The sequence below is a fragment of the Stegostoma tigrinum genome, chromosome 23, assembly GCF_030684315.1.
Source record: "Stegostoma tigrinum isolate sSteTig4 chromosome 23, sSteTig4.hap1, whole genome shotgun sequence".
NCBI lineage: Eukaryota > Metazoa > Chordata > Chondrichthyes > Orectolobiformes > Stegostomatidae > Stegostoma > Stegostoma tigrinum.
The window spans coordinates 52,161,740-52,188,745 of NC_081376.1; the positions used below are offsets into that span (position 1 = coordinate 52,161,740).

Sequence of the window (27,006 nt, forward strand, 5' to 3'; positions counted from 1 at the left end):
ATCACTGCTTTCTGAATGTTCTTTGTGTGGGGAGCAGCTGTGGAACTTGACATGATCACATGGACCCCTACAATGTTGACCTGTTGGGAAGAACTCTCGTGTTTGGGTTTGGGCTCTCCTTACCTCTTTCTATTGAATTAACAGCCAATTGGCGTTACTACAAGAACTAAAAATGCAAAATGCTGAAAAGACACAACAGGTCAGGCAGCATTCGTGGAGAAAAGTAAAGCAGAAAAGATTTTTTTCTCGCTCATAAGATGTTAATTGCTAGTTTCTTCCAGTTCTTAAATAAAAAATAGTCTTGAGATTTGCGCATTAGATGTTTTTTTCCAGATATTTTTCTTAACCTGCTTCATTTCCAGTGATAATTTTTTTTTTAAACTTCAGGTTTCAGGTTACGTTAGTGTCAATCATTTCCACAAACAAACCTGTATCCTTTATGATTCAAAACTTAAAATATGCAGAGAATTAATAAATACATTTTTAATCAAGTTACTTTGTCTCACTACTGTACATCTGTTTCTTTCAAAAGATGATATCAGGCAAGCAGTAAAGCTGAATCTAATAGCATTTGGAAGTCTGCAGACAGAAGAGTAATAAGCAAATCAAAAGTTCAACTTGTGCATTTCTTTAAAAACTGTCTTCAAAATATGGAAGTGTTCAGTTGAATTCTTTTCAGAATCATTTAACTCTGCCTTACAAGTGTTTTTATCTCCCTGCTAAGACTGGCTAAATATATCTGGTTAGCATGAAAGAATTGGAAAAATAGTCAAGTAGAATCACAGCATCTTCATGGCAGAACGAACCTTTAGATGCATTACTTTGTAGAGACGCTGTTGTACATGATGACTGTGCCTGCTTCCCAATTCTCATTGCTATTGACATTGTTATACCAGCTGATGTTACTACCGGACGAGTTGCATAGCAGACTGATAATCTAGTTTGATAGATTTTTTTTTGAAATTAAAAAAGTTTTCTCACTGAAATGTTAACATGCAATGCCGTAGATTTGGTTTTAACAAATCAAACAGAAGTGTATTATGCAAAAAATATGAATAATAGAAGAAACCAAACTATATTTATGTCTAACACACATGTAAAGATTCAGACACACACAGTAAAAATACAACTCCATTGTTCCCATCAACATCCCACTGCAGTACTCATTCACCAGAGAAAATGATCTTCTCTGACTTAGCTGTAGCTTTAATTCCCAGTCACAAAAATCTGATAACTTCTTTCATGATTCACCATATAACTTAGCTTCAGATAATTTTCCAGGCATATAAAATCATGAGGTGTACAGATAATGTTAACAGCGGGTGTCTTTTCCCTAGGGTGGGGGATTTCAAGATTAGGAGGCACATTTTTAAGGTGAGAGGAGAAAGATTTTAAAAAGACATTGGAGCAAGTTTTTTCCACAGTGGATCGTTCACATGTGGAATGAACTTCCTGAGGAAGTGCTGGATGTGGGCACAGTTACAGCATTTAAAAGACATTTTGATAAGTACATGAATAAGAAGGAGGTCTAGAGGAATATAGGCTGAGTGCAGGCAGGTGGGACTAGTTTAGTTTGGGGTTATATTCAGCATGGACTGATTGGACCGAAGGGTCTGTTTCTGTGCACTATTACTCTATGACTTCTGCTCTAGAACTTTTAAATTAAACTTCTTACATTAAGGTAGTCTATTTTGGACAATTCTAAACTATTTTCTCCCTTTCTCAGGAAAAACTGCTTTACACATCCAGTTACATCTGTAGAACCCTGCAGAACTACTCAAGCTGGAAAAAAAAAGCCTTTATATTTTTAAGCTATAGGTGCTTCCCCTAATCAAAGGGAAATAAGCAGTCCCTGACCTTCCAACTACAGCCTAATAACAATGGTTTACCTTGTTTGTCCATAGAATTCTCCTAATGTACACACAACCCCATTGCTGTCCAGGAAGTCTTTCTCTCTCAGTGTGTTTTTGAGAAAAATACCATGGCTACAGAAATACTCTCAAGTTAATCATTAATCCCCTTCAGACACGCACAAAACCCAGTGCCACTCATTCAGAATTCAAGAACCCAAACTCAAGGATAAATGATGTAAAATAAATAAAACTGTAATTATAATCAGTGTGCACAGAAATCACGCAGGTTGGAGCTTAAATCCATTGTTGCAATGTCCCTGCATCTTTAGCATTTAAAAATTTATTTATTAAGTGAATTATCAATTAAACTAGTAAGTGATGTTAAAGTGTATGTTTCTGATGCCTGGTTTTGAAGCGTTTTTAAAAGACTGTTGAACGATGGAATATTTTTGTTGTCTTTCTCTGTAGCCCGGGTGTGTGTACCACATTCAGCTGAAAGTTGAAGGCAATGACCACATAGAAAGAGCACTACCGCGGTATCGTGCCGTCGAGGTTAGTGAAGCATAGAATTTCTTGTGTTTATGTTCAATGCTTCGGCCGCATTTTTGAAGTTCTATGACTGATTTCATGCTGTAGTGATTTTGTGAAGAGGATCTATGGAGCGCAGGGAACTGAGCAGAGATCTGTGATGCTACATGTATTCCTGCTGTTATACATGATCCCTTTATAATGGTTCTGGACAAAATGGGTTAAAGGTTTGTGAACTGCTTAAATGTAATATGTCATCGTTTTAGGACGCGATTGAATTGTATATTTGGACTGGGCCTGAAGTTTTATAAAACCTTTAAGCCATTTCCTTCTCTCTCTCAAATTTCAAGCCTTGTTTTGTCAAGTAAAACACTTAAACAACATTACATATAATGTGTAATCTTCTGAAGCCTAAAAGAATTGCAAATATTAATTTCCCAAAATAATGATTAGTTGCAACTTTGGACACAAATGAGAGAACATTAAAAAGAGAATCCTTATTATGAAGGCTTTAGAGCTTAGGGACGTATCTGTGTTCGCTCTGTTGTGTCCTGCACCATGGACCTGAATAAATTGATGGAGAGGGATTATTTATGAAACATAGTCCTGTAATACAAGGCTGTAGAACTTGTCACAGGAATCAGATTGGGGTATTACCTCTACCACTGTAGCACCAAAGTTATCTGCAGGTCCTGACACAGTTCCCTGGCAGTGATTGTGAAAGCTGTCTTACTGTCCATGAGCGCTATCCTGCTAGGGAGCCAATTAACAAATTGTACCATTGGCTGCAAGGACACCTACAGCCAAGCTCCAGACCAGTGACTATGATTATCTGTACTCCCATTTTGACTTTCCCTGAGGGGTTAAGCTGCTATTGTCAGCCTTTGTACTGCCCATATGTATATATATGACAGGTGACTAATGAACAGCCTGCACATTTACCTTCCTTCCCACTGAAAACAACATTAATCACCAAATATGCTGCATTTTTGAAAAGAAGTTTCTGCTGTTGACAACCATTTGGCAACAGGTTCTTGCTTCTGTAGCAATGTCACTTTTTCCCGTTCCCCAGTCTGCTGCCGATGTCACTTATTAACTCTCAAGCTGACTAGCGGGTTTTGAGAAGATTTGACAAGCTGACTATTTGTAGCCAGGCTGTTGCTCACACACAGTGTTGGGTGGGATGCAGAGATGGTGGCTTAGTGGTTAGCATCACTGCCTCACAGCGCCAGGGACCTTGGACCTGAGTTCGATTCCAGCTTCGGGCGACTGTCTGTGTGGACTTTGCACATTCTCCCCGTGTCTGTGTGGGTCCCCTCAGGATGCCCCGGATTCCTCCCTTCTAAACCAACAAACTGAAAGAATGCAGATGCTGGGAATCAGAAACAAAAACAGAAATTGCTGGAAAGGCTCAGCAGGTTTGGCAGCAACTGTGGAGAGAAATCAGAGTTGATGTTTTGGGTCCGGTGACCCTTTTTCAATTTTTCCACTTCAGAACTGAACCTAAAATATTAAATCTGCTTTCTATCCACAGATGCTACCAGACCTGTTGAATTTTTCCAGCAACTTCTGTCCTTGTTTAATTTAGGTTAGGTGGATTGACCTCGCTGAATTTCCCCATTGTGTCCGTGAATGTGCGGGCGAGGTGGATTAGCTATGGGAGACACACAGTTACAGGGATAGCTTGGGGATTCTGGGTAGGATGGTCTTTGGATGGTGGGTGCAGACTCAGTGGGCTAAGTGGTCTCTTTCTGCACTGTAGGGATTCTTTGACTCTATATTGTTCATCTAAACTTGGAATGACCCAAACTGAAATGTTAGAATCTGGTTTCAAGGTAAGCTCCACTCAAACTTGCATTAGTTGTATTCAGGCAACCCTGCTGCTCGCCTAAAATTAACACACATGCTGCAGCTGTATAACCAGTAGTTCTGTTGGGATCGCTTGTTGCTTCTGAAGAAACTTTCATGTTAGGTTCTTCTTGAAACACTCCTTTGTGTGGAGCCAGGAATAGCCCTCCAATCTCTACATTATTGCTGTGGATCAGTGCAATTTCTCAATTTTGTCACCTCCTACCCTTTGTGGACTTGGCTCAGGATTGGCATAGCTTCTAACCTAACCAAAATCTAAAGATCCTGGATAGGTTGTTATAAAATCTATAGGTCTGGTAGCATCTGTGGAAAGAGAAACAGTCAACGTTTTGGTTCCAATATAAGAGTCATACTGGACATGAAATGTTAACTCTCTTTTTTCGCAGATCTGCTGAATTTCTCCAGCACTTTGTTTGTTTCAGATTTTTGGTATCTGCATTATCTTACCCTGATGCTTTTTTAAAAAATGTAGAATGATGCCAGTCTAATTACTATCATTAATAAAATTACTTCCAGAATAAATATTGCCTTTGTGTGCTTCTGTGGATAAAGTTTTTTTGTTAAGCATACTGCAGTTGAAAAAGCTGATCGATTTCCACTGTATTTCCTTTGCTCAGGTTGACAGCAGTGATATTGATGGTGTGAATATTCTAGCATTCCGACAGATTAATCAATTTGATTTAAGTGGCAATGTTATCACCTCGCCTGAACACCTTTCTACTTTACGGGTATGTAGGTTTGCTTTCTCTGCTTAAGTGTTAACTGCTACATTTTCTTCTGATACCCCTAGTCCGCAATCATAGAATGGTGAGGAGTTAGTTAGCTCCTGACTGGAAGGCTGATTTGTGACGCAGAATAACACCAACAATGTGGGTTCAATTCCCACACTGGCTGATGTTGCTGTGAAGATCTCTCCTTCTCACACTCTCGCCTTGCCTGAGACATGGTGACCCTCAGGTTAAACCACCACCAGCTATCTCTCTGTAAGGAGAGAACAGCCCTATGGTGTGGTAAAACTGTGGCAACTTGACCCATTTATGGCACAGGAGGCGGCCATTTGGCACATCATGTCCATGCTGTTCCTCTGAAAAGCGAATTCACCTGGAGACACTGCCTCACGTCTCCTGATAAGCCTGGGCAAGCCTTCCTTTCTGTGTCGGGTTCAACTCAGCTAGTGAAACAACCTGATCTTATCTCTTCATCGAAGAAATCTTTCTTTTACTTTCTTAGAGACAGGATAAAGAGAGCTTGTGATAGCTGTTTGGAGATAATGGGAACTGCAGATGCTGTAGAATCCAAGATAACAAAGTGTGAAGCTGGATGAACACAGCAGGCCAAGCAGCATCTCAGGAGCTCCTTGGCGTGCTGTGTTCGTCCAGCCCTACACTTTGTTATCTTGTGATTGCTGTTTTCTAGTTTTTTTGTCCTCACTTTCCAGGACGAGGGAGCCAGAAGAAGTTTGCAAGAATGACACCGGGGATGAAGGGCTTGTCATTATGAGGAGTGGTTGAGGACCCTGGGTCTGAACTTGATTGAAATTTACAGAATACTGAGAGGCCTGGTTGGAGTGGATGTTGAGAAGATGTTTCGACCAGTAGGAGACTAGGAGAGACTAGGACCTGAGGGCAGAGCCTCAGAGTGAAGGGGCAACTACTTAGAACTGAAATGGAGAGGAATTTCTTCAGCCAGAGGGTGGAATCTCTGGAACTCTTTGCTACAGAAGGCTTTGGAGATCAAGGCATTGAGTGAATTAAAACGGAGATAGACAGTACCTTGGTTGGTAAGGGGATCAAAGGAGAAGGTAGAGGACTGGGTTGAGAAACATATCAACCATGATTTAACAATGGAGCAGACTCATGGGAGGGTGCCGTAATGATTTACAGGGATGTTATTGGGAATGGAGGGTTTGTGTTATAAATGAGAGGCTGGATAGGCTGGGATGTTTTTCACTGGAGCATAAGAGGCTGAGGGGTGACCTTATAGAGGTATATAAAGTCATGAGGGATGTGGATAAGATGAATATGAGAATAGGGGAGGAGAATTCAAAACTAGACAGCATATTTTTGAGGTGAGAGGAGAAAGATTTAAAATGGTCCTGAGAGGCAAGTTTTTCACACAAAGGGTAGTTCATATATGAAACGAACTGCTAGAGGAAATGGTGGATGCAAGTACAGTTACAACATTTAAAAGACATTTGGACAGATACATGAATAGCAAAGGTTAAGAGGTATTCGTTAAGAGGGATTTTAGTTTGGGAAACTTGGTTGGCATGGATGAGTTGGACTGGAGGATCAGTTTCTGTGCTCTATGACTCTATGCATTATGGTCTTATGATCTGTCCCATGATCTATGATCTACAAAGATAGATTGCAGAGGGTGAACTGTGTGGGTATGGAGTGAAATTTCCAATGGCATTCTGTATTGCACATCTGTTGCACTGACCTAAATTCCTAGCACTTGATAAGTCACAGTTTGTTGAACTTTTGGGTTCATTCATGTGATATGGGCATTACTGGCTGGATCAGCACATACTGTCCATTCCTAGTTGCTCTTGGGTATTGTAAATAATGCAAATATTTGATATCTAGTCTTTTTTATCATGGGCTACAATGTATATTTCTAATTTATTTAGGTGGTGCTGTATAAAAGTGAAAACCTGGATAACCCAATACAAACAGTGTCGCTGGGACAGTCCCTTTTTTTCCATTTCCCACCGTTGTTAAGAGATGGCGAGGTAAGTTTACTTTCTGTAGAATGAACAGCATTCGGCTAAATTGTGTAAATGAATGCAAACTTGTTTTTGGTGTCAAAAGTTTTTCTGTCCTACGTTGCCTAGGAATGGAATTATTGCTTATATGTTGCAGAACTATGTCGTGGCCTTGGAGTCGACATTGCCCAAGTCACTGTATGAGTACATCTTGCCTCAAATATCCTTTAGTACAACTGGCTACCATAAACACGTTACCCTTATGTTCACCCCTTCGGTAAGTCAGTGATTAAGGATAACTTTTTAAGAACATGTGAATGAACTTGTTTCCCTGTTGTTATCTGGTATTGTATTGAATTAAGGTAGGGTGCTGTTATCCAGTAGGATATTGTATTGAATTATAGTAGGGCACTGTTATCCGGTAGGATATTGTATCAAATTATCTAGTAGGATGCCAGGGGTGGCATGGTGGTTCAGTGGTTACTCTCAGCGCCCGGTACGCAGGTTTGATTCTACCTTCGGGCAGCTGTCTATGTGGAGTTTGCACATTCTTCTCATGTCTGTTTGGGTTTCCTCCCACAGTCCAAAGATGTGTGGGTTAAGTAGATTGACTATACTGAATTGTCCGTAGTGTCCAGCGATGTATAGGCTAGGTGGATTAGCAATGTTAAATTCAGCGTTACAGGGATAGGGTAGGGGGAGTGGTGAATCTGGGCGGGATGCTCCTCAGAGGGTCCGAATTGGCCGAATGACCTCCACACTGTAGGGGTTCTATTGTTGTGTGGTATGGCACGGTTAGGCGCAGGTAATCCGTGTGGTTGGAGTTGGTGATGTGCGAGATAGAATAAAATGTCCTTTCTCTCGTTCATAAAGTCAGGAGGTATGGGATACAGGGTGATTTGGCTGTCTGGATTCAGAATTGGTTGGCTGACAGGAGGCAGAGAGTGGTTGTAGATGCTAAGTATTCTGCCTGGAGGTCAGTGCTGAGTGGTATCCCACAGGGCTCTGTTCTTGGGCCTCTGCTCTTTGTAGTTTTTATAAATGACTTGGATGAGGAGGTTGAGGGGTGGGTTAGTATGTTTGCTGATGACACAAAGGTTGGAGGTGCCGTTGATAGTATCGAGGGCTATTGCAGGCTTCAGCGAGACATTGACAATGCAGAGCTGGGCTGAGACATGGCAGATGGAGTTCAGCCTAGATAAATGCGAAGTGATACGTTTTGGAAGGTTGAACTTAAATGCTGAATATAGGATTAAAGGCAGGATTCTTGGCAGTGTGGAGGAACAGCGGGATCTTGGTGTTCAAGTACATAGCTCCCTCAAAGTTGCCACCCAGGTGGATAGAACATAGAACATAGAACAGTACAGCACAGAACAGGCCCTTCAGCCCACAATGTTGTGCCGACCATTGATCCTCATGGATGCACCCTCAAATTTCTGTGACCATATGCATGTCCAGCAGTCTCTTAAATGACCCCAATGACCTTGCTTCCACAACTGCTGCTGGCAACGCATTCCATGCTCTCACAACTCTCTGCGTAAAGAACCTGCCTCTGACATCCCCTCTATACTTTCCACCAACCAGCTTAAAACTATGACCCCTCGTGCTAGCCATTTCTGCCCTGGGAAATAGTCTCTGGCTATCGACTCTATCTATGCCTGTCATTATCTTGTATACCTCAATTAGGTCCCCTCTCCTCCTCCTTTTCTCCAATGAAAAGAGACCGAGCTCAGTCAACCTCTCTTCATAAGATAAGCCCTCCAGTCCAGGCAGCATCCTGGTAAACCTCCTCTGAACCCTCTCCAAAGCATCCACATCTTTCCTATAATAGGGCGCCCAGAACTGGACGCAGTATTCCAAGTGCGGTCTAACCAAAGTTTTATAGAGCTGCAACAAGATCTCACGACTCTTAAACTCAATCCCCCTGTTAATGAAAGCCAAAACACCATATGCTTTCTTAACAACCCTGTCCACTTGGGTGGCCATTTTAAGGGATCTATGTATCTGCACACCAAGATCCCTCTGTTCCTCCACGCTGCCAAGAATCCTATCCTTAATCCTGTACTCAGCTTTCAAATTCGACCTTCCAAAATGCATCACCTCGCATTTATCCAGGTTGAACTCCATCTGCCACCTCTCAGCCCATCTCTGCATCCTGTCAATGTCCCGCTGCAGCCTACAACAGCCCTCTACACTGTCAACGACACCTCCGACCTTTGTGTCGTCTGCAAACTTGCTGACCCATCCTTCAATTCCCTCGTCCAAGTCATTAATAAAAATTACAAACAGTAGAGGCCCAAGGACAGAGCCCTGTGGAACCCCACTCACCACTGACTTCCAGGCAGAATATTTTCCTTCTACTACCACACGCTGTCTTCTGTTGGCCAACCAATTCTGTATCCAAGCAGCTAAGTTCCCCTGTATCCCATTCCTCCTGACCTTCTGAATGAGCCTTCCATGGGGAACCTTATCAAATGCCTTACTGAAGTCCATATACACCACATCCACAGCTCGACCCTCATCAACCTTACTAGTCACATCCTCAAAAAACTCGATAAGGTTTGTAAGGCATGACCTACCCCTCACAAAGCCGTGTTGACTGTATTTGATCAAGCCATGCTCTTCCAGATGGTCATAAATCTTATCCCTCAGAATCCTTTCTAACACCTTGCAGACGACAGACGTGAGACTTACCGGTCTATAATTGCCGGGGATTTCCCTATTTCCTTTCTTGAAGAGAGGAATTACATTTGCCTCTCTCCAGTCCTCAGGTACGACTCCAGTGGAGAGCGAGGATGCAAAGATCTTCGCAAGTGGCGAAGCAATTGCATTTCTCGCTTCCCAAAGCAGCCGAGGACAAATCTGATCCGGGCCTGGCGACTTGTCAATCTTAATGTTTGACAAAATTTTCAGTACATCAGCTTCCTCTATCTCTATCCATTCCAGCATGCACACCTGCTCTTCAAAGGTTTCATTCACTACACAGTTCGTTTCTTTCGTAAAGACAGAAGCAAAAAACTCATTTAGGGCTTCCCCTACCTCCTCAGGCTCCACACACAAGTTCCCTATGCTATCCCTGATTGGCCCTACTCTTTCTTTGACCATTCTCTTATTCCTCACGTAAGTGTAAAATGCCTTTGTGTTTTCCCGGATTCCTTCTGCCAAGCCTTTCTCGTGCCCCCTCCTGGCTCTCCTCAGACCATTTTTGAGCTCCTTCCTTGCCTGCATGTAATCCTCTCTAGCTGAACTTGACCCTAGCTTCCTCCACCTTATGTAAGCTACCTTCTTCCTTTTCACTAGAAGCTCCACCGCTCTCGTCATCCAAGGTTCCTTTATCTTACCCCTTCTTGCCTGTCTCAGAGGGACATATTTACTCATCACTCCCAACAACTGTTCCTTAAACCATCTCCACATGTCTATAGTTCCCTTACCATGGAACAACTGCTCCCAGTCCATGCTTCCTAACTCGTGTCTAATCGCATCATAGTTTCCTCTTCCCCAATTAAATATCCTCCCATTCTGCCTAATCCTCTCCTTCTCCATAGCTATGTAGAATGAGAGAGTGTTATGGTCACTATCACCAAAATGCTCTCCCACCACAAGATCTGATACCTGCCCCGGCTCGTTTCCGAGCACCAAGTCTAGAATGGCCTCTCCCCTCGTCGGCCTGTCAACGTACTGCGTTAGGAAACCCTCCTGAACACACCTTACAAAAACAGCTCCATTCAAATCTTCTGCTCGAAGGAGGTTCCAATCAATATTAGGAAAGTTAAAGTCACCCATTACAACAACCCTACTGCGTCCACACTTTTCCAAAATCTGTCGACCTATGCTTTCTACAATCTCCCTGCTGCTATTGGGGGGCCTGTAGTAAACCCCTAACGAGGTGACTACTCCCTTGCTGTTCCTAATTTCCACCCATACTGACTCGGTAGGCAGATCTTCCTCGACAATGGAAGCTTCTGTAGCTGTGATACCCTCTCTGATTAGTAGTGCTACACCCCCTCCTCTTTTTCCCCCCTCCCTATTCTTTTTAAATGTTCTAAACCCTGGAAGATCCAGCAACCATTCCTGCCCATGAGAAACCCATGTCTCTGTTATGGCCACAACATCATAGCACCAGGTACTGATCCATGCTCTAAGTTCATCACTTTTATTCCTGATACTCCTTGCATTAAAGCAAACACACTTTAACCGATCCCTTGGTTCCTTCCCAGGAAAATCCTTCCCACTAGCTGGTCTACCTCTTGCTACTGCCTCACCTGCATCAACGCTCACCTCTGGTATACAGCTCAGGTTCCCACCCCCCTGCCATACTAGTTTAAACCCTCTCGAACTACTCGAGCAAACCTTCCACCCAGGACATTGGTCCCCTTCCAGTTCAGATGCAACCCGTCCTTCTTGTACAGGTCCCACCTTCCCCAGAAGGCATCCCAATTATCAACATATCTGAAGCCCTCCCTCCTACACCAGCTGCGTAGCCACGTGTTCAGCTGCGCCCGCTCCCTGTTCCTCACCTCGCTATCTCGTGGCACCGGTAGTAAACCAGAGAACACTACTCTGTTCGTCCTGCTCTGCAGCTTCCATCCTAACTCCCTGAAATCACTTTTTATATCCTCAAACCTATTTCTGGCTATATCATTTGTGCCAATATGTAACACGATTTCTGGCTGTTCACCCTCCCCTTTCAGAACTTTATACACCCGATCGGAGACGTCCCGGACCCTGGCACCAGGGAGGCAACATACCTTCCGGGAATCCCGATCTTGCCCACAAAATCTCCTGTCGATTCCCCTAACTATCGAGTCCCCTACCACGAGTACTTTTCTATTCTGCCCCCTTCCCTTCTTTGCCACAGTGTCAGGCTCAGTGCCAGAGAACTGACTACTATGGCTTTCCTCTGGTAGGTCAACCCCCCCAGCAGTGATAAAGGTTGTTAAGAAAGCATATGGTGTTTTGGCTTTCATTAACAGGGGTGATCGAGTTTAAGAGTCGTGAAGTTTTGCTGCAGCTCTACAAAACCCTGGTGAAACCACACTTGGAATATTGTGCCCAGTTCTGGTTGCCCTATTATAGGAAAGATGTGGAGGCTTTGGAGAGGGTGCAAAGGAGGTTTACCAGGATGCTGCCTGGATTGGAGGGCTTGTCTTACAAGGAGAGGTTAACTGAGCTCAGACTTTTCACTCTGGAGAGAAGGAGGAAGAGAGGTGACCTGATCGAGGTGTACAAGGGAATGAGAGGCATGGAGAGAGTCGATAGCCAGAGACTTTTCCCCAGGGCAGGATTGACTGCCACGAGGGGTCATAGTTTTAAGGTGTTAGGAGGAAGGTAGAGAGGATACGTCAGAGGGACGTTCTTCACCCAGAGAGTTGTGAGCGCGTGGAAGTCGTGGAAGCGGAGTCATTAGTGACATTTAAGTGACTGCTGGACATGCACATGGACAGCAGTGAATTGAGGGGAATGTAGATTAGGTTATTTTATTTTTGGATTAGGATTATTCCACGGCACAACTTTGTGGGCCGAAGGGCCTGTACTGTGCTGTACTTTTTTATGTTCTATTAACTCTAGTGTCCAGGCAAAGGTTTTTCCACTATCTAACCAATATAAATTAATATTTAATGGTAACATGCATGGCAATTCATTGTTGAAATTTGCTACAAGGCTCTTGAGTTAACATTGACATATGATTATACTTGTTTATCTGTTACTTTGAAGCATTGTACTCAGAGGATAAAATTAAATGAATCCAAACTATTGCAACAGTTACTGAGCTGTGATCTTTAACCAGGTGTACATTGTATTTCTTCAGTCTTTTAAACTTAAAACTGAAATCTGTTTCGGAGACTGTAAAGCCTAAATTGTCTTGTTTTAAATTACTTGAATCAGCCATCACCTAATTAACTTTTACACACTACGTTGAATTTTACTAAACTCAGTAAGGGGTGCTTTTTAAGCAGAATCTGATTTCTTGTCAATAGGGCATCCTGCAAATGATTCAGTTATTGTATTGAACGATAAACATTAGTCTCACTACAGTAGTTTTGAACAGTTTTGTGATGGCTTTATGTTGCTACTTCCTTCTTGATGATCAAAAGAAGTTCTGGATGGTGCCACCACAAAAGTAGCAGTGTAACAAAGTGACTGTTGACTGTGGTAAACCTGTGAGTTTGTACATACTGAAGTTTAAGTCCAGGAAACTCCAGGATTAATCCTATTTCCAAGACTCGAAGATACCAATGAGTAAACTATTCGAGTCGTGCCCCAGCCAGTTTCCCGCTTTCCATCCTCCATAAACTTTAGCTCACTTACAATGTCACTGTCTATATCCTCAAATGTGCACCAAGTCCCAATTATCCCTTTACTCATTCTGCCTGAACCATTTTGATTCTCAATTCAGTAGTGTTTTTGATTTAAATTAGTGCCCAGGAAGCTGCAGGATTGTTGTAAAAAAACATGTAGTTCCCTAAAGTATTGCAGAGAAAGATTCATCAGCTTTCCAGTCAGCTTTACATGTGACTGCGGCTCTAAGTTATCGCATAGTTGACTCTTAGCTACCCTCTTGAGCTGACTGAGGAAACCACTCCATTGTATTAGATTGTTTGAAAAGAAGATCCAACACCATCTTCAGTAACAACTTGTATTCATTTAACTCCTTGATCATAGTAAAACATCCCAAAATCTTTCACAAGGTCATAAGGCACACACACTGACAGTGAACCAAAAGAAATTGTTGGAAAAATGACTAAACCTTGGTGGGTTTTAAGCAGTGTCCTAAAGGAGAGTGAGAGGGAGTTTTAGGAAGGGAATTGCAGACCTTAAGGGCTAAGCGGTGGGATGAAGTAAGAATGGAATGGACAAGAGGCCAGAGTTGAAAGAACACCAACTTCTCAGAGTTGCAAAGATGGGGAGGTGAGGGGCTTGAGCATGAGGGTCACCATGTGCAGAAATAGACCCAATCAGGCTTGCTCCCAAATTATTTTATTCCTCCATCTCAGCTCTATTTAACTGCCTTTGGTCAATATCCCTTGTCACTTTTGCTGAAAGCTTCAACTATGCCTTCCTATCCATTTTTATTGTAGGGGAATGAGTTCCTAAATTTTACAGCAATTTATGAAAAGTTGCTTATTCCCTCCTGAATGGTCTAGCTCAAATTTTGAAATTGTGTCCCTTTGTTTTCGATTTGCATGAGACAAATGCGGTGGGTTCTGAAAAGCTACCAAAATCCTTTGAGTTTTAAACACTTCGATCAAATTGTCTCTTAAATCTTCAGTGGTTGCTCCTGCTAGGGGATTGGGTCACAGTATAACACTTGCCTTTCCTGAATTGTCCTCAAATAACCACTGTAGCTTGTCTGCAACTACTGTCTAACATGCATCATCCAGCTGTATCTAAGTCAATCCCTCTTTTGCTGCCGCCCAGAAGACATCACTGCAAATAAAAACAGAAATTGCTGGAAAAGCTCAACAGGCCTGGCAGCATGTGTGGAGAGAAATTGGAAGTAACTCTGATTTCTCCCTAGAGATACTGCCAGACCTGCTGAGCTTTTCAGCAGTTTCTGGTTATTTTCTGATTTCCAGTATCCACAGTTATTCATGTTCTTATTTAGGGATCTCTGTAGTTTGCCAGCTGTCATCCAGTGGCTGGAATATTGACCTTTGCTTTTTTTGAATGTTAGTTTGTAAGAGTACTTTTTGCTCTGCAATTTCAAAACGTCCTTACATTTCTCTTACAGTCGATGTATGGCATTGTTATCGTTTGCCTTATCTACATTTCAAAGTAATCTTCTACAATTGAGAAAATACAAACCAATTTAAAGCAACTGTTTTCAAAATGGAAGTGTTTAGGAGATAGGGATTAATGTTGATCAACAGCAGTAATGGTTGAACAGAAAATGTGATTATTTTGGCATCAAAGCAATTGCTAAGTTTAGGGTTGTGGAGGGAGGATGATAGACCAGCTGGACGGCATTGGAGGTAACCAAATCCAGGGTTTGAGCAGTTGAGGGACAAGGAGAGAAATATTTAAGAAGTGAGAAAGGATATTTGTGACAATGAAAATGATTTGGAGTTGGAATCTCAGACCCAGGTCAGGGGCCACTGGACTTGAAGTGTTAACTCTGCTTTCTCTCCACAGATGCTGCCAGACCTGCTGAGTTTATCCAGCAGTTTCTGGTTTTGTTTCAGATGGGGTGCTAAGTTTGTGTACAGTACAGCTTGAGTCAGTGACTAGAGAGGGAGATGGAATCAGTGGTAGCGGGAAAAGTATTTGGGGGTTGGTGGATTTTGTGAAAGGACTGTTGTAGGGTAATAATTGCCAGCGATGCCCCTATTCTGAAAGCAGATTTTTTTAAAAAAGTCAGCAAACTGGATTTATGTTAGGTTGAAGCCCGTAAACAGTCATGAATTGTCATCTTTAGCTATGATTATGACTTGTTTTTATAACCGTTGTCAAAATTTGTAGATTTTGCCAGCATACATTCCATTTTAGGGAATAATTGATGGGAGTGCAGCTATGATTTAGTTGTTAAACTTTGGAGCTTTTCTTTTTGATGGGCTGTTAAGTCTGATTTGGTTTAGAAGCAATGAGAATAGTTCTGGAGACATTTTCCATCATTGCAGTGGTGATCTGTAATAAGTAACTATGTCACTGAGGGAAAAGTGCTGAATTTCTCTGGGAATTACTGAAATTCTGTGAAGGCTTTGCGTTTTAATATGAGTTTATGACAGTCAATGTAAATCAGTTTCATTGCATATTACACAACTGGATCTTTGATTTATAATGACATCGATGTAACTATATTTCCATTATCCCACTTGGGCAGGTCTCTGAGCAATTCTTAAAGCTGCTACTTTAGGTGTACATGTAGGGGAAAGATTATGAGAGTCAATTTTCTTTAGTTGGTAGTTCCATGACTGTTTTTGGTGTCCAGCTAAAACTCACATCAGTACATAAGAAAAATGTCTTTGAGGGTCACAGGCTTATAACCAGCTCTGTGTAATTTTATTTGAAACTAGAGGACTTAGGTTAAGGTGTGAGGAGAATGACTTAAAAGGGACCCAAGGAGCAACTTTTTCACGCAGAGGGTGGCACATGTATGTAATGAGCTGCCAGAGGAAATGGTGGAGGCTGGTATAATCACAACATTTAAAAGGCATCTGGATGGGTATATGAATAGGAAGGGTTTAGAGGGATATGGGCTACATGCTGGCAGATGGGGCTAGAATAATTTAGGATATCTGGTTAGCATGGATGAATTGCACTGAAGGGTCTGTCCTATATATCTCTAGACTATGTTGTCCCCCCTCCATTAAGAATTTCTATCATCAACAAAATAAGTAATAATTTGGGGCGATCTTATCCCAATCTTGTCTTTATATTGCATTATAGACAGGAGGCCAGGGGCATAATGATAATGTCGCTTGGGCTAGTAACCCAGAGGCCCAGGCAAATATTTTAGGGACATGGGTTCAGATTGCATCACGGCAGGTGGGGATATTTGAATTCAGTAAAATTCAGGAGTCAAAAAGCAAGTCTGATGTTGACCGTATAGCCATTGATGATTGTTATAATCCCTTCTGGTTCAGTCGAGGCCTTAGGAAATCTATTGCCTTTACTTGGTCTGACCTACATGTGATTCCAGATTCACAACAATGTGCTCGATGTCTTCTGGAAATGGCTGAGGGAACCACACAGTTCAGCAACAGTTAGTATTGGGCAACAAATGCTGGTCTCATCAGTAATGTCCACATGGCATTAAAGAATAATTGATTGAGTTTTGTTTTTTGAAGAGCTGACAGAAAGTGTTGATGAAGGCAGTGATTATCTATGTGGACTTCAAGGCATTCAGCAAGGTAGACTGCTTGGTAGACCGGTTAACAAGGTTACATAGAACATAGAACATAGAACAGTACAGCACAGAACAGGCCCTTCAGCCCACAATGTTGTGCCGACCATTGATCCTCATGTATGCACCCTCAAATTTCTGTGACCATATACATGTCCAGCAGTCTCTTAAATGACCCCAATGACCTTGCTTCCACAACTGCTGCTGGCAACGCATTCCATGCTCTCACAACTCTCTGCGTAAAGAACCTGCCTCTGACATCCCCTCGATACTTTCCACCAACCAGCTTAAAACTATGACCCCTCGTGCTAGCCATTTCTGCCCTGGGAAATAGTCTCTGGCTATCAACTCTATCTATGCCTCTCATTATCTTGTATACCTCAATTAGGTCCCCTCTCCTCCTCCTTTTCTCCAATGAAAAGAGACCGAGCTCAGTCAACCTCTCTTCATAAGATAAGCCCTCCAGTCCAGGCAGCATCCTGGTAAACCTCCTCTGAACCCTCTCCAAAGCATCCACATCTTTCCTATAATAGGGCGCCCAGAACTGGACGCAGTATTCCAAGTGCAGTCTAACCAAAGTTTTATAGAGCTGCAACAAGATCTCACGACTCTTAAACTCAATCCCCCTGTTAATGAAAGCCAAAACACCATATGCTTTCTTAACAACCCTGTCCACTTGGGTGGCCATTTTAAGGGATCTATGTATCTGCACACCAAGATCCCTCTGTTCCTCCACGCTGCCAAGAATCCTATCCTTAATCCTGTACTCAGCTTTCAAATTCGACCTTCCAAAATGCATCACCTTGCATTTATCCAGGTTGAACTCCATCTGCCACCTCTCAGCCCATCTCTGCATCCTGTCAATGTCCCGCTGCAGCCTACAACAGCCCTCTACACTGTCAACGACACCTCCGACCTTTGTGTCGTCTGCAAACTTGCTGACCCATCCTTCAATTCCCTCGTCCAAGTCATTAATAAAAATTACAAACAGTAGAGGCCCAAGGACAGAGCCCTGTGGAACTCCACTCACCACTGACTTCCAGGCAGAATATTTTCCTTCTACTACCACTCGCTGTCTTCTGTTGGCCAGCCAATTCTGTATCCAAGCAGCTAAGTTCCCCTGTATCCCATTCCTCCTGACCTTCTGAATGAGCCTACCATGGGGAACCTTATCAAATGCCTTACTGAAGATCCGAGGAAGCTAGCCAATTGAATACAAAATTGGCTTGAAGGTAGCAGACAGAGGGTGGTGGTAGGAGATTACTTTTCGAACTGGAGACTTGTGACCAGAGATGTGCCACAAGAGTCGGTGCTGGGTCCATTGCTTTTTGTCATTTGTACAGATGGTTCGGATGTGAACTTAGGAGTTATGGGTAGTGAGTGTGCCGATGACATCAAAATTGGTGGTGTAGTGAACAGGGAAGCAGGTTATCTCAGAGCACAACTGCACCTTGATCAGATGGGCTGAGGAATGGCAGATGGAATTTAATTTGGATAAATGTAAGGTGTTTCATTTTGGTAAGGCAAACCAGGGCTGGACTTATATGGTTAATGGTAGGGTCTGAGAAGTGTTGCTGAACAAAGAGACCTTGGGTGCAGGTGTATTGTTCTTTCAAAGTGGAGTCACAGATAGACAGGATAGTGAGGGCAGTGTTTTTAGAACGCTTGCCTTTATTGGTCAGCGCATAGAGTACAGGAGTTGGGAGGGTCATGTCGCGGTTCTACAGGATATTGGTTAGGCCACTTTTGGAATACTACATTGAATTCTGGTCTCCCTGCTGTAGGAAGGATGTTGTTACCCATGAAAGGATTCAGAAAAGATTTACAAGGATCTTTCTGGGTTTGGAGGCTTTGAGCTATTGGGAAAGGCTGAATAGGTTGGTACTATTTCCCTGGAATGTCTGAAGCTGAGGGTTGACCTTACCGAGGCTTACAAAATCATGAGGAGCATGGATAGGGTGACTAGTCTTTTTCCCAGGGTAGGGGAGTCCAAAACTAGAGGGCATAGGTTTGAGCTGTGAGGGAAAAGATTTGAAAGAGACCTGAAGGGCAACTTTTTCCACACAGAAGGTGGTGTGTGTATGGAATGCGCTGCCAGTGGAAGTGGTGGGGGCTGGTACAGATGCATTATTCAAAAGGCTTCTGGATGGGTATATGAATAGGGAGGATTTAGAGGTATATGAGCTAAATGTTGAAACTAGATTAATTTCAGATATCTGGTCAGCGTGGACGAATTAGACCGAATGGTCCATTTATGTGCTGTAAAACTCTCTGACTCCAATAAAGAAAAAGGAAGGGCCCAGTCTCACTGTGTTATATCATCTTCTTGCAGAGAAAGCTTCCTGAGCAGGATGTTGCCCAGGGATCGTACATTGCCTTGCCTCTTACTCTGCTCCTGCTTCTGGCTGGTTACAATCATGACAAGGTAAAGTTTCTTTACAAATTATGCTGCGGCTCTGCGTGGCTGGGGACAGCATGAGGCCATTTTATTCTGTATTTTCAAGTCAAGAGTAATGTTGTTTGTTTTAAAAAGCCTGTTTCTAAAAATTAGCAACATTTGTGCACAAGATTATTAAATGAACCATTCCTGGCAAATGATGCAAATAGAATTTCAAGCTATGATGCATAGCATAATAAAATTGTCCAAACTAGTCCAGAATGTTAGGACACAAACGCTTTTCACTGTAGGTTGACAAATATAGAATCAGTTGGGAGTATTTCTGTTAACTACAGCTGGTGCTTATTAGACTAAAGTGTGGGTCACAAAATAAGTATTTTAATGTCATCAAATGTCAGATTCTCCTTATTTTTTTCCCATGAGTGCGGGTTGGGAGGACATGGGGAAAAAAAAATCCTAAGTTGGTGTGTTTGTTAATTTAGTCATTCGCTTGAATTATTCCAAAAAGAGTCTGTGGGAGTTGATTCTGCACAGAAGGCAGAGATATAATAATGCAAGGAGCTAACGTAATGGATTATGTATTATTTTTCACAATGATATTAAGCTACATTTGGACTTTCTGCCACCGACTGTTTCAAATCAAAAATGGCAAATATAATTGAGCTAATTTTCACCTAGGTCTTATTGATGAAGCGAATGTCTGCTTGTTTGGATGATGTCAGATTTCTAGAAAATTGGAAAGTTATATTTAACAGACATTTGGAGAATTAATAGAACAGGCTGTAAATGCTGTAATTTTAAAAAAAACAAGTAATGCCATTGCTAGAGATCTGAAGCAGCTCTGGCAGTATTTGTGAAGAGAGAGTGGAGAGATGCTGCCAGATCTGCTGAGTTTCTCCAGCACCTATTGCTTTGAAGCCAGTATAACCCACCCGTGAAAAGAACAACAACTTGCCCGCTGTTATTAGACTTCTGAACAGACCTCTCAAATTTTAAATTTAATGTCGATCTCGCTCTTTGTGCACCTTCTCTGCAGCTGTAACATTGTATTCCTTGCTCTGTTCTATTACCCTAGTGCACTTTGTGTGGTATGATCTGCCTGTACTACAACCAAAACAAAACTTCCTGCTGTACTTAGGTACATGTGACAATACTAAATCAAATCAATCAATATTTGCATCTTCATTAACATTGATTTATGGGACTTTCTCTTTCCATTTGTGAATTCCATTGACAGGGTAGAATTAAGAATATATTTAGCAAGGATTTTGTTTTCAGTGGGAATCATTCAAAGTGCAGTGACTGCGTTAATAACCTTCATTGGAATTGTGGCCCACTTATTTCTCTATCAGTATCGGGTCACCATCTTCAAAAAAAAATCCCGGAAAAGCAAATGAAGTGTTGTGCTATTCCCGAATAATGCTATTAGCACAAAGATCTGAGATTTGTTAATTAAATACAGTTGCTTGGTTTGATGAGCTACTTATAAACCCTTAATAATAGTTCTGTACATTTTTTGTACAAGGATTGAGAAAGCATTTTCAGGATTGTAAAGTGATGGGGCTTTAAAATGTTTCATTGTTGCAGATTTGTGGCAGAAGAGGAGATTTTGTTGTAATCTTTTTATCTTGCACACAGTGGATGTATTTCATTTGTACCACATTTGATCTTAAAGTCATTTGTGCAGTCTAATTTCACATGGCATTAATTTCCCTGGCAAACCATGGAGCTCTTATCTACTGTGTCATGTGCAGTCATAAACTTACATAATACATTATGCTGTTTTGTTTCAGTGAGTTTTTTTAACCCTTCTCCATAGTTTGATGAATATTTAGGTCACAAAAATAAATTGATGGTATTTTAATTCATTTACTCGTTACCTTTGGATTATTCTGTTAGTATTACAGTGAATTCCTGTAATGATTTTTTTGCAGAAACATGATTTTGTCACATGTAAGCAATCTCCAAGATCTTTCCTCTGCATTATTTTGTGGAGTCCACTACCCCAAGTGCAATGGAGTACAGGAACATTGTGTAAATTTAAGGAGAAGATACGGTATGGGTTGAGGTAATGGGTAGTAAATAACGTAGAACAGCACAGCACAGGAACAGGCCCTTCAGCTCAGTATCTCTCTGCCGACCATGATGTCATTCTAAACTAATCTCATCTACCTGCACATGATCTGTATTCCCCATCAATTCACTCACCTGTGTAAATGCCTGTTAAATATTTGCTTTCATATCTGCTTCTCCCCCCCCGCCACCCCAGCAGCACATTTTGAGCACCTACCACCCTCTGCCTAAAAAGGTTTCATCACTCCTATCCTTTAGGCTTTCACCCTCTCCTAGTATTTGACATTTCCACCCTGGGAGAAAGATTCCAACAATCCACCCTGTCCGTGCCCCTCACTATTTTATATACTTCTACCAGGTCACCTCTCAGCTTCTACTGCTTTAACGAAAACAATCCAAGTTTGTTCATCTGCTCCTTACAACTAATACATGGTAATCCAGGTAAACATCTTCTGCGCCTTCTCAAAAACCATCCTTCAATGCAAACAGTACTCCAGATGTGGCCTAATTAAAGCTTTATACAGCTCATACAGTGTGGAGCTGGAGGAACACAGCAGGTCAGGGCGCATCAGAGGAGCAGGAAAGTTGACGTTTCGGGTTGGGACCCTTCTTCAGAACTGGGGAGGGCGAGGGGAGCTGGGAAATAAATAGGGGGGTGAGGCTGGGGGTGGGTATGTGGGATGGTGATAGGTGGATGCAGTTAGGGAGTGGTGAGGGTTGAACTGTGGGAAGGGTGGGACGGATAGATGGGAGAGAAGACGGACAGGCTGTGTCGGGTCAAGGAGGCAGGGTAGGTGGGATGGTGATAGGTGGATGCAGGGAGGGAGTGGTGAGGCTTGGCCCGTGGGAAGGATGGGGCAGATATATGGGAGAGAAGGCGGACAGGCTGTGTCAGGTCAAGCAGGCAGGGTTGAGAGGGAGCGTTGGATGTGGGATGAGACCGTGGGTGGGGCGATTTTAAAGCTGGTGAATTCCATGCTTAGGCCATCAGACTGTAGGCTCCTGAGGCAGAATATGAGGTGCTGCTCCTTAAGATTGCAGGTGGTGTCATTGTGACATGGGGTGGGGGGTGCCAGGATAGACATGTCACCCAGGGAGTGGAACGGGGGAGTTAAAGCGGTTGGTGACCAGAAGGCGCTGTTGTTTGTCGCATACAGAGCTCAGATGCTCCATGAAATGATCCCTGAGTCTACACAAGGTCTCACCGATATAGAGGAGGCCACATCGGTAGCGACCAATACAGTAGACTGGGTTTGGAGGGCATACACGTGAACCCCTGTTGGATGTGGAAAGTTTGTTTGGCTCCTTAATTGGAGGTGAGTGGGGAGGTGTAGCACTTCCTGCAGTTCTAGGGAAAGGTGCTGGAGGCGGTGGGGTTTGTGGGGAGTGTGGAGCTGACAAGGAAGTTGCGGAGAGAGCAGTTCCTACGAAAGACAAATGGGGATTTGTAGGGAAATATCTCTTCGGTCATTGGGTAGGATTATAGGTGGCAGAAGTGGCGAACACTGATACATTGGATACAGGGGTTGGTGGGGTGATACATGAGGACCAGAGGGATTCTTTCTTTTGTTTTTACTGGGGAGAGGGGTTTTGAGAGCACAAGTGTGGAAACGCAAGAGATGTGATTAAGGACATTTTTGATCACCGGAGGGGGTGTGGCTGCTGTGGTTTTTGAAATAGGAGGACATATGGGATGTGCGGGATGGAACTCTTGCTCCCCACCCCTATCTGCCTTTTGTAGGGACCAGTTACTCCACAATTCCCTCATCACACTTCCCATTAACCCCCACACCTGGCACCTTTCCCTGCAACTGAAACGTCAACTTTCCCGCTCCTCTGATGCTGCCAAACATGCCGTACTCCTCCTTGACCACTTTGTTCGTTTGTGTTGCCTCTTTCAGGGAGCTATTCACTTATACCCCATCCTTCTGTGTGTATTAATGCTGCGAAGGGTCCTGCCATTTACTGTGGACTTTTCTCTTGAATTTGACCTCCCAAATGCATCACCTCACTCTTCTCTGGATTAAACTTTATCTGCCATTTCTCTGCTCACCTTTCCAACTGACCTATATTGTAGAGTTACAGTGTCATACGACACAGTCCAACTAGACCATGCTAAACATAATCGTAAACTAAACTTTCCAACTGATCTACATCCTGCTGTATCTTTTGATAACCTTCCTTATTATCCGTAGCCCCACTTAATTTCCTGTTGTCTACAAACTTAGTAATTAGACTACCTACATTTTCATCCAAGTCATTTATATATATTATACTACATGTATATAACAAACAGCAGGTGTCCCTGCACTGATCCTTGCAGACCTCCAGTCAGAAAAATACCCCTCCACAGCTACCCTTTGTCTCCTGTGACCAAGCCTATTTTGTATCCAACTTAGCAAATTCTGGACCAGCCTACCATAAAGGACCTTGTTTAGTGTTTCGGTAAAGTCCATGGAGATGCCATCAACTGCTGTACCCTCATCAGTCATCTTCATGAGTTTCTCAAAAATTGAATCAAATTTACGAGACAAGACCTTCCCTGCTTAAAGGCATGCTTACTATTCCTAATAAATCGATCCGTTTCCAAATTCGAGCAAACGCATGGAGTTGAGGCTGAGTTCATCAGTAATGTTCATATTAAATGATGGAAAGGACTCAAGGGGCTGAATAGTACTTAAGTTCCTGTTGAAACCTGGCTTGCCATTATATTTTCCTGTTAATAATCAGTTGTGCATTAACTCCTTGCTTAATAACCTTTGCCTTTATTTGAAGTATGATTTAAGTAATAATTTCATCATTTGAATTTCATTCCCATTTACCTAGGCAGTTCACTATAATGAGTATAATGGATGTGCCTTTCCCTTTTTCTCTGCAGCTGTTTCCATTGCTGACGCAGTTGATAAATCGCTTACAGGGTGTACGGGCGCTCAGTCAAGGTGGTTTAGATGGTGCTAGCCAGGAGGAGGCTAAGAGACAAGCCAAAAGACTAAAGTCAAGACGCACATGAATACTTGTGAACAAACCGGCTGAGATTTACTTCAGTTCAGCACATTTACAAAGTCTGTCATTCATTGTCTGGTTCACTTAGTTGAACTGCCCCCATGATTGTTAAAGTCATTTATCATTATAAGTTACAGGCCTAGATTTTTACTGCTAACCTCTGATTTGAACTAAAATTTGTTTTATGTTAAAATTTTGGATTACATATGCTTCAGTGATCGGAATTGTTTTAAAGATTTAAGAAACACATCAGTGGGGTAGAATTTTGATGAGAAAAGATGTTAATTTATTTTCACTGTTGTTCAAACTCACTTGAAAAGCAAAGCCATGAAATCAATGATGCCTGTTTTGTAATGTACTGTATATTTGAACTGAGCCATTTTGATAATGTGGTAAAATATGAGTGTTTGACAAACAACTGGACTGCATTATTGAACACACTGGCAGACTGAAAGGAGTCGCACCTTGCATTTAAAAGAAAAAAAATCAGCTTTTCTTCCGTGGTGATCAATGAGATTCTGGATCAATTTTTCTCAATTCAGCATGCATTGTTACCTCACTTCAGTTAAACCTTAAAAATTATCTTGCACCAAGACAGGAAATCTTTTGAAATATCAGTTTGTCTCTTTGGGAAATTGTAGGTGAGTAGGTGAGTAACTTCTGGTTATTGTAAATCTGTTTTATTCTATTGTGCAGTCTTGCAGAAAGTAGCTTTTGTTGATATTTAGTTGTGGCAACCGAGCCCATAACTGAAGACTACTTGATGTATTTTATCTTGAAATTCTTTGTATTTTGGTTTGCAGGCAAAATGCTTGAGAAAGTGGGCACGTAGATTTGTTTTTGAATTGCATTTGTTTAACACTTTTGGTGTAAGAAACATCGTAACGTGCTTCACAGGACTGTTATAACATAAAATACAGGGATTTACCACTCATCCAACACCCTCAGGACTGGGCTAATGCTGATTTTGGATATTTTGAGATTTCAAGTTGGCTAGTTTAGGATAGAGTTGTCAGGTGGGGGTCAAAGGTTGCTTGGTGAGGCAACACAGCAGTTTGTGACATGGCAATGACAGTAAATAGCCCGAAGATACACTGCGCAAATGTAGTGCTGAATTGTCCAGGTCACTTTTACTTCAAAAGAAAATTTATTTGATTAAAATTGATGCATGGTCGATTGCAAAAATGTAGGTTTTCAGATGCTGTCAGTTTTTGGATATTCTTTACCTGTATGACACACACAGGAAGATGATCAGCCTGGCCAAAAACAAGGCCAGCTTTTGTCGCTAATGTTTTAAAGAAAGTCTTGAGAGAAGTGGAGAGTATAAGGAGGGAATTGCAGAGCCTGGGGCCTAAGCAGTTGAAGGCACAGCCATTGACAAAGGGGAATTATAATTATAATTATAATAGACAGACAAGAGGCCAAAATTAGATGAGTGCAGATAAGGTGGAGTACTGCAGGGCTGGAGGAGATTGGAGATAAGGAGTGCCTGGATTTTAGAGGGGTTTTAGAACACGGGTATCAATTTTAAACTGAAGATTTTGCTTTATTGGTAGCCAGTGTAAGTGGGTGAACAGAAATGTTGCGAGTTCAAACATGGGTAGCTGTGCTTTGGGTTAGTACATTTGAATAAGGAAAGGTGATGGCCCCATTATATTGTTGCTGGATTCTAGAGACCCATGTTCAGGGAACCTGGGTTTTAATCTCACTGTATCAGATGGTATAAAAATAAAAATAAATGAAAAAAAAGTCTGTAGGATTACAAAGCTAATGATGAAACTATTGATGATCATTAAAAGCTACCTAGTTCACTACTGTCCCTCAGGAAGCCACCAGTCTCTAAGCAGTGAACTCCCCTCTAGAATAGCGGAAGAAGCCACTCCATTGTATGGACCACGACAAAGAAGGGACTGAAACAAGTTGAACCACTTGGCACTGACTAAAACAATGGGCCTGTTGATCCTTCAATATCCTCTTTATAAACATTGGCTAAAATTTGGAGCGTTGTCTCTCAGACTGGGAAAACAGCAGCCTGATGTAGTCATGCTCACAGAATCATACTTTACACACGCTTCAGTTCTATCCCTGGATATGTCCTGTCCCACCAGCAGCACAGTGGGATACAGTCGGGAGGAAGTTGCCTCAACACTGACCGTGGACCCGGTGAAGTCTCATGGCATTGGGTCAATTATGAGAAAGGAAAGCTCCTGCTGATTGTCACATCTTCCCCTTGGCTGACGAATTACTGTCGACCATGTTGAACAGCACCTTCTCTGCTATAAATGGGGCAGACTCTGACCGGTTTAACATCTCGACTGGGCATCTTCATGGACCATCAGCAGCGGGAACACAATCTGCAACCTCATGGCAAAGCATTTACCTGACATTGCCATCAACCTGGGGGGGAGCGTGGGGTGGGGCGGTGGCGGGCATGAGGAGGAGGAGAGCTGGGTCATTGCCAGAAGCAGCAGCAGGCATGCCAGAAGTAAAAGGGCCAATCTAGCGAAGCTGTGAAACAGGGGCTCTTGAGTTTGCGCCGTTAAATATTTTCAAGGCTAAGACTGGTAGATTTTTAATCATTAAGGGAATCTAGGCTTATGGGGAAAAAGGCAGGAAACTGGATAATCGGATTGGTCATGATCTCATGGAGTGACAGAGCAGACCTGATTGGCCAAATGGCTTACTTCTGCTGTAATGTCTATGGGCATAATAATTTTCATGTAATCGTAAA

The 27,006-nt window shown here is 42.4% G+C and overlaps 1 protein-coding gene across 1 annotated transcript in view; it reads left to right on the plus strand.

Annotated features, from left to right (window-relative positions):
* nomo (nodal modulator) overlaps positions 1 to 26,186 on the plus strand; it is a 78,825-nt gene extending 52,639 nt beyond the window's left edge. Inside the window, exons 26-31 of the mRNA XM_048552030.2 lie at positions 2,322 to 2,405; positions 4,868 to 4,978; positions 6,883 to 6,984; positions 7,115 to 7,234; positions 19,134 to 19,226; positions 24,151 to 26,186. Of these exons, the coding sequence (XP_048407987.1) occupies positions 2,322 to 2,405; positions 4,868 to 4,978; positions 6,883 to 6,984; positions 7,115 to 7,234; positions 19,134 to 19,226; positions 24,151 to 24,282 (642 nt within the window). The 3' untranslated portion in view covers positions 24,283 to 26,186. The remainder of the gene's footprint in view (positions 1 to 2,321; positions 2,406 to 4,867; positions 4,979 to 6,882; positions 6,985 to 7,114; positions 7,235 to 19,133; positions 19,227 to 24,150) is intronic.
* The last annotated feature ends 820 nt before the right edge of the window (positions 26,187 to 27,006 follow it).